The following is an 8,588-nucleotide window of genomic DNA, read 5'->3' as shown; positions in this document are numbered from 1 at the left end:
TTTTTTTTTTTTTTAAAGTTGTTCTCTGTTGGAGACACTTATTGGTAATAAGACTCTTCATTCTGTGATGGATCTGTGTGTTGACAGTTTTGCCTGTGTTTTCTTTAGACTGTATGCAGATGTTAAATACAATTCAAGTATTATCCTTATGAGTACTTTCATATTCACAAATGACTCGCGGTACGAAGGTAACTGGAGCCTGACTGTAAGCCCCTCGTTTGTGAAGCACCCGTGGTAGTGGTTAGGTGCTGATGCTCACTGTAGTGAGGCTCTCCTGACCTCGTACCCTGTAGGCAGGTTTTCTGGGGATTTGTTTACAGATTTGGGTTTACAAGTATTATAATGGCATTTTTAAAAAACCCTCAACACAGTGTTACTGAATTGACAGTTTCATTTAAGGTTAATGAAAGAATTTCTAACAAACTACAGATTTGTGAGGGAGAAGAAGTGTATCTTTGGCCTGTCTTCTCATGAGTTTGCTGCTGTCCTGTGTGTGACAGTGCCGAGAGTGAGTCTGTCGGAGCTGTGCTCTTGAACTCCGGCATCAGCATCCGGCATCCTCCCAGCCTATCCTGGGCTGGCCTTCACTACTGGAAGGCCTGTCCTTCCCTCAGGATTACCTTTCTAAAGTCTGGTTTTGTTTTCTCTAGAACTACAGAGAACATCAGAATAAACACTAAAGCTACATATTGGCTATCATTTATCTTTAAATACATTCATATTTATTGGTCAGTTTTTAAGTTATCTTTTTCTGTGTGGTCCGCAGTCCTAGAATTTAAATCCCTATGATCCTGAAATGAATCATGAGATTTTTAATGGCTCGGAAGATGGTTCATTGTGTAAGATGGATGCTGCACAGGCTTGAGAGGCTGAGTCTGGATTCTAGAACCCATCTAAAACACTGAGTACTAATGTTATGTGCCTGGAATCCCAGATCTAAGGAGGTTAGAGATAGAATAATACCAGAAGCCAACCGGTCAGTTAATCTAGCCAAATCAGTGTGCTCAAGGCTCACTGAGAGACCCTGTCTCAAAAGATAAGGTGGAGGAGGGCTGGAGAGGCACCTCAGAGGTTAGGAGTACATCCTCCCCACAGGCGCCCAGCAGCTCCTGTCTGCCTCTGTACAGCTCCAGAGAGATCCAAGAGTGCCTGTGCTCAGGTGGACACGCACCCACACTGATAACACATGATGAAAAACATTTTTTAAAAAAATGAGGTGAAGGCCGGGCAGTGGTGGCGCACGCCTTTAATCCCAGCACTCGGGAGGCTGAGGCAGGTAGATTTCTGAGTTCAAGGCCAGCCTGGTCTACAGAATGAGTTCCAGGACAGCCAGGACTACACAGAGAAACCCTATCTCGAAAAAAAAAAAAAAAAAAAAAAAAAAAAAAATGAGGTGAAGCCGGGCATGGTGGCACACGCCTTTAATCCCAGCACTTGGAAGGCAGAGGCAGGCAGATTTCTGAGTTCGAGGTCTACAAAGTGAGTTCCAGGACAGCCAGGGCTACACAGAGAAACCCTGTCTCGAAACCAAAAAAAAGAAAGAAAGATAAAAAATGAGGTGAACCAAATTGAGGAAAACACGAGTACTAACCATAGCCTACATTTGTGCACAAATATGTGTTACTTGCTCATACACATACATGTGCTTACTTAATGTAATGTATAGAAACACCCAAATGATTTTCTGCCTTGGAATTTTTTTTTTTAAGAAAAGATTGGTTTTTGTTTTGTTGTTGTTGTTGTTTTAACTCTGGTTTAAAAGAAAATAGGAAAAATAAATTAAACTTGCTACAACTTCAGAGTTTGTTATTGTTAGTTGTGTCTTTGAGCACCTTATATTTTAAGAAATAAGGAAATAAATATACTTTTCAACTAGCTTCATCCCATCACTCATAATCTTTTGGAGATTCTTTTTGAGATGAGGTCTCACTATGTCGCTCTTGACTGACTTGGATATTACAATGTAAATCAAGCTGGCCTTAAACTCAGAGATCTACCTGCTTCTACCTCCTGAGCACTGGGTTTAAAGTTGTACACTGACCTGCCTAGTCTTTTTTTTATTCTTAGTGTTTTGCCTTCGTGTGTGTGTGTGTGTGTGTGTGTGTGTGTGTGTGTGTGTGTGTGCGCGCGCGTGTGTGTGTGGGTGTGGGTGTTCACCACCCACACACACGCGCACACACACACACACACACACACATAAGCCATAAGAGGGCATCATCCTCTGGAACAGGAGTTATAGCTGGTTATGAACCATATGCATGCTGAGAATTGAATCTTGTCCTCTGCAAGAATAGCCGGTGCTCTTACTGGATGAGTTGCCTCTCCAGCCCTATGATCTTATAGTTCCAGGGCTACATACAAATGTCTCCAGATTCTCCTTTGATAAGCGTTACATACTGTCCTGTCCTGTTTGCCCATTTGTACTGTTTGTACTAGCCAGTTTTATGTTGCTGGTAACAGAGTTATCACAGGCTGGTGTAGAGGAAACTCACTGTTCAGGTGTAGGATGAAGTTGCTGCATTTGGTAACAGCCGTCTTGTGAACAGAAACCAAAATGACCTAGAGCATAATGTGGGGCAAAAGAGTATGAATGTTGTACCCTGGTCTCTTCTTCTTAGCAAGCAGCCTGCATTCAGTCCTAGAAGCCCCACTTGGTGGTCCTATCCCGTCCTAATCACTTTGCAGAGACCGTGCCTCTAAACACAGCTGGCTTAAGGTTCCAGTATTTAAAGGCTTGGGTTGGGGAAGAGGTGTGTTCTGATATTTTTGGGTTGGGTTGGTTTCTGTGCACACATGAGAGGGGCCCCTACCTATAAAGTTAGCAGCAGCTCATATCCCCCAAGTCTTTGTTTTCCCCTTCATTTTCATGTAGTGTGTGTGTGTGTGTGTGTGTGTTTTCTGCCTACATGTATGTCTGTGTACCATGTGTGTGTATGTAGTGTCCATGGTGCTCAGAAGAGAGGGTATTGACAGTTGTGAGCACTTTGTTTGGTTCTGTGAATGGAATCTGGGTCCTCTGGAAGACCAACCACTGCTCTGCGCTGCTAAGCCATCTCTTCAGCCCTACCCTAAGTCTTAATGACTGCCGGTGGGAGTTTCAGAAAGACAAGCCAGTTATCTTTTTTTTTTTTTTTTTTTTAAAGATTTATTTATTTTTATGAGTACACTGTAGTTGTCTTTAGACACACACCAGAAGAGGGCATCAGATCCCATTACAGATGGTTGTGAGCCACCATGTGGTTGCTGGGAATTGAACTCAGGACCTCTGGAAGAGCAGTCAGTGCTTTTAACCTCTGAGCTATCTCTGCAGCCTGCCAGTTATCTTTTTAACTCTGCTTGTGGACGTTGTACATCGTGGTGCGCACTAGGCTCCGCACCACGATGTACAACGTCCACAAGCAGAGGACCTCTGGAAGAGCAGTCAGTGCTTTTAACCTCTGAGCTATCTCTGCAGCCTGCCAGTTATCTTTTTAACTTCAGTAATGTTACTTGGCTTAGTAACATTTGTTATTTGAGAACTCTACTCTGAGGACATTCTGTGGTAACATTAATTTAGTATTCTCTTTATTCAGAGTATACAAGATTTGGCAGATGTTTTATAAATTATAATTTGGGTTATGTACACTGATTTCAATGAAAATAACCATTTTCTATTTTTCTTCCTCCAAGTTATTTAATTTTATTTATTTACTTAAAGTTGAGGTTCTGCGATGTGGCATAGGCTGGCTTTGAACTTAAGACCCCTTCCTGTCTTCTGAGGTCTGGAATATAAACATACACCACCATATTTTGGCTCTTTTTTTTTTTAATTTGGAGAGGTTTGTTTCATGATGGGTCTCTTGCACTTCCTACTTTGTGGTAATTAATAAAGATGACTCCATAAAATTATAATAGCTTTTATAGTTTTATATTACAAAGCAATATACAATGAATATAAATTCACATTACAGTTTGGCTTTACTGAAGCATTTTACCTTTATATTGGAATAATGTCTTAACAAAATAGATATAGATGTAGTTCTTTATGCTATATTTTAAAGCAAAATGTGGCTAGTTTCTTGGTTTCTTCACTTGTGACTTATATTGGTAAAACTGTCCTTTCTCTCTCTCCCTCTCCCTCTCCCTCTCCCTCTCCCTCTCCCTCTTCTAGCCTCCTGCTTGTGGACGTTGTACATCGTGGTGCGGAGCCTAGTGCGCACCACGATGTACAACGTCCACAAGCACTCCCCCTCCCCCTCCCTCCCTCCCTCCCTCCCTCCAAGGCTGGCCTTGCTCCTTTCAGGTGCTAGTTATCATCATAGGCCACCATACTTGGTGGTTGTTTATAGGTCAATGTTTTATTCATTAATGCTGGTTTTGGAACTAAGCCTCTGTGGTGCCAGCTAGCTGGAACTGCTAGGATGATGTAATCCTCCTGCATCAGCCTATAGAGCATCTAGACCTGTGTGTTGTCTATTTGTAGGTCATCTTCTACAAGTTGATTTATTGGAACTATTTTTATTTTTCTGTTTTTACGCTCTTGAGGATCAAACAGAGTAGGCATTTTATTTTTCCCCACCCTCCAACCAATCTGTTGTAATTGGTTGTGTAAGTGGTTTGTTTGTTTGTTTGTTTGTTTGTTTGTATGCATGTATGTACCAAATGCATGCTTGGTGTCCACAGAAGCCAGAACACATTATTGGTTCTCCTGGAACTTGAGTTAAAGACATGATTGTGAGTCACTGAGTAGGTGCTGGGAACCAAGCCCGTTCTCTGCAAGAACAGCAAGCACTCCTAGCTATTGAGCAATCTCTTCAGCCACAGTTTGTTGGTATTTATAAAGACAATTAACATGTTTTTTTTTAAATGACTTCAGCCCTTTGGTAAAGGATAATATATTTTATATACATAATTACATTTATTGATTACAACTTTACATGTTTTTCTTTCCTACCTTTGAATGCGTTTATAGTAACTAGAAAATTTGCTGGGCAGTGGTGGCACATGCCTTTAATCCCAGCAGAGGCAGGCAGATCTCTGCGTTCCAGGCCAGCCTGGTCTGCAGAGTGAGATCTAGAGCAACCTAGGCTACACAGAGAAACCCGGTCTCAAAACAAAAAGATTTGTATTGTTTCTTCTGTATTATCATTTGAACTTTAATGTCAGTTTTTCATTTTTGTTTCATTTCTATTTAGAAAGTAGCTTTTACATACAGATCTTAACTTTTTTCAGGGCTACTTTGAAAGTTGCAACATACACAGAAACAGGATAGCAGGCTTTGAGGTAAAAGCCTATGCCAATCCCACAGTGGTTCGATGTGAGATTCACCACGGGCAGACTGGAGGGATATACGTCCATGAGAAAGGAAGAGGACAGTTCATAGAGAACAAAATCTATGCAAACAACTTCGCAGGCGTGTGGATTACCTCAAATAGTGACCCGACAATAAGGTATTTGCATAATTACAGAGACAGGTTGGTTTTGGTTTTGGTTTTTTACTTCCAAGAAAAGTAAAGATACTGAACATTAGCTCTTGAAATATTTTTGTGTGAGAGGCTGGAGAAATGGCGGTTAAGAGCACTTGCTGCTCTTTCAGAGGACCCAGGTTTAATTCCCAGCACCCACATGGCAGCTTACACTATCTATAACTCTACCACCAGGGGACTCAACACCTTACACAGACATAAAAGCAGGCAAAACACACATAAAGTTTTTAAAAATAATAATAAAGCAAATGTGCAATATATATACTAAACATCTGATTGCAGTAAAGTGGGTTTTTCTGAATGCATCTAAATGAGTATAATTATTTACTTTTTTATGTTGTTTGTTCTATTCTTTTATGAGCAGTTGAAAATGCTGTGTTGCTCATTGTTTTGTTTTAATGAGGTACCTGGTTGGCCTTGACCTCAGAGCTCCACCTACCTGTGCATCCTGAGTGCAGGGACTAAAGACAGACAGTACCATGCTCAGCTGATTGAGTGCTGGGACTAAAGGCAGACAGCATCATGCTCGGCTGATTTAGTTTTAACTGTTCTTTATTAGCTTTATGAAAATGTATTTCAAACTTTGATTATATGTTTCTAAGCCAACTAAAGAAATTGTTTTAAGTGTTTGAAGGTAATGTTTGAAATACTATTTTAGAGCTGGGCATGATAGCAAATACCAATATTCCTATCACTTGGGAATCAGAGGGTGGAGGAACCCCACAAGTTTGAGGCCAGCCTGGTCTGTACAGTGAGACTCTAAACTAAAACCAAATTAAAACAGCAAAAAGAAGATTATTTAGGATCTGAAGACGTAGCTCAGAGCTTGCCCAGTAATAGCCGAGTCTCTGTATTAGTTCAGCATTGCAAAATTAGACATAAAGAAATGCTTTTTTGGGCTGGTGAGGTGGCTCAGCGGTTAAGAGCACTGACTGCTCTTCCAAAGGTGCTGAGTTCAAATCCCAGCAACCACGTGGTGGCTCACAACCATCCATAATGAGATCTGACGCCTTCTTCCGGTGTGTCTGAAGACAACTACAGTGTACTTACATATAATAAATAAATAAATTTTAAAAAAAAAAAAAGAAATGCTTTTTCATTTTAGATAATAGGTGTTTTTTTCTTTTTTCAAAGCCCTTAGTACTAGAAGGGACTAAAAGAGAATTTAGAAATATCTAATCAGGCAACCATATTTTGCAAATTAAGAAACTTTTAAGCCCAAAGCTAAATGATTTTCATATTACCACAGATGGTAAAATAAGCTTTATTAAGTATATGATTTTCTTAAAACTCATTTCACATTATAGGGGGAATTCTATATTTAATGGAAATCAAGGAGGAGTTTACATCTTTGGTGACGGACGAGGCCTTATAGAAGGAAATGACATTTATGGTAAGCATATGATTTTGTTGTGTAAAACTTACACATCAGCCTGGTTCTTTTCCTGTGTGTGTGTGTGCACGTGCACATGCACTTGCATATAAATGGGACACATAGATTCCTGAATGAGTAGACAAGTGGGGCAGGCTCAGTGCTTGGTCTCTACTTTATTCATTGCTGCCTTGACATTGCTCAGCTCCTCTTGCTTCCTTGGGATGTATCCCCACCCTCTTCTTGATGAACTTGAGTACCTGCTTATTCTTGGAGACCTTGAACAGTTTTATAGAACACTGGGGTGTGAAATCGCCTACCTCTTGGGTCATATGTCACATAAACGTGGCATGTTTGCTGAGGTGCCTCTGTTTGTTCACACACTGTCACTTTGTGGCCTACACACAGCCCTGGAATCATACAGATCTGTGGCTCTTGCTTTCTTGGGGACAAAGGGAAAACAATAGTAAGAACAGCCTAATTTCTTGATGTTAGCAGTAGACTATTTTGAAATTATCTAAATGAGAGAAGTGATCTAGTTCTTTTAAAGTCTCAATAAAGGAGTAGAAGATGGCTTAGCGTTTGAGAGGCCCAGGTTCAAGTCCCAGCACCCACAATCATCTGTAACTCCTGTTCCAGAGTGTCCATGAGTTCATGATCCACAGATACTCATGAGAACATAATACACAAAACAATGATAAAACTTACGAATACAAAGTGTCAAAGATTATTCCTTGATACTTAAGCATTTACTCAATGCTGTGTATACAAGGTACTATCCCAAATACCTCAGAAAAATGTAAATGAGACCCTAAACCTAAGGACTGTGTTTGATTTTCTTGCATTCACTAAATATTTAATAATGTTGAAGTTCTATCTACTCTGAGCTCAGTAGATAACGGAAGTACCCCTTACTAAAGCTTTAATTCAGCAAACTGATGTGCCAGACACGTGGTATTCACATGAATTCTACGAGATAGACACTAATATCTCTAGTTGTCAATCAGAAAACAAGCATGAAGTAGCTAAAACACTGGCTTTAAGTCATCGGTAACAGAATATTTGACAGCCTGGCTTTATCTCTACTATTAATCTGCCCACAACATTTCTACATCTACTTATACTCTAGTCCTCTTAACTTTGTCTCATAATGGCTCACTAAAAGTCTAGCACATGAATTGCTACTGTTGCCTGATGTAAAATTACTCCACACTAGGAGATTCTAAACACTGACTTTGTAAACATTATTTTTAAATAGGTAATGCGTTAGCAGGAATTCAGATCAGGACAAACAGTTGTCCTATTGTTCGACATAACAAAATTCATGATGGACAGCATGGTGGGATTTATGTGGTAAGTTAATGAATGTAGTTACTTAAGCTCGTGCATGAAAATCAAGGCCCCAAAGCTGGGAATGTGCCTGATCCCTAGGGAGTGCTTACCTGGAGCAGATCCAGTTCCACCACCTCTTAAACCAGGCCTAGTGGCCTAAGCCTGTAATCCCAGGATTGGGAAGAGGCAGGAGGATCAAAAGTTCCAAGTGTCATTGTAGGCTGTATAAGCAGATTCAGGGTTACCCTGAACAACATGAGAGCTTTCAAGAAATGGGAGTGAAGGAAGGAAAAACTATAAAAAGTGACTTATTAAGAATAAGAAACGTGGCCGGGCGTGGTGGCGCACGCCTTTAATCCCAGCACTCGGGAGGCAGAGGCAGGCGGATTTCTGAGTTCGAGGCCAGCCTGGTCTACAAA

The 8,588-nt window shown here is 40.6% G+C and overlaps 1 protein-coding gene across 3 annotated transcripts in view; it reads left to right on the top strand.

The window, feature by feature from the left end:
* Positions 1-8,588, top strand: part of Fbxo11 (F-box protein 11) — a 77,623-nt gene that overhangs the window by 59,713 nt on the left and 9,322 nt on the right. For all 3 annotated transcript variants that reach the window (XM_029531380.1, XM_021217790.2, XM_021217791.1), the window contains exons 12-14: positions 5,212-5,429; positions 6,773-6,858; positions 8,096-8,190. In XM_029531380.1, the coding sequence (XP_029387240.1) occupies positions 5,212-5,429; positions 6,773-6,858; positions 8,096-8,190 (399 nt within the window). The remainder of the gene's footprint in view (positions 1-5,211; positions 5,430-6,772; positions 6,859-8,095; positions 8,191-8,588) is intronic.

Source organism: Mus pahari, chromosome 18, assembly GCF_900095145.1.
Source record: "Mus pahari chromosome 18, PAHARI_EIJ_v1.1, whole genome shotgun sequence".
NCBI classification, from domain to species: domain Eukaryota; kingdom Metazoa; phylum Chordata; class Mammalia; order Rodentia; family Muridae; genus Mus; species Mus pahari.
The sequence above is the reverse complement of the archived record's forward strand: the minus strand, read 5'-3'. Positions and strand labels throughout refer to the sequence as shown.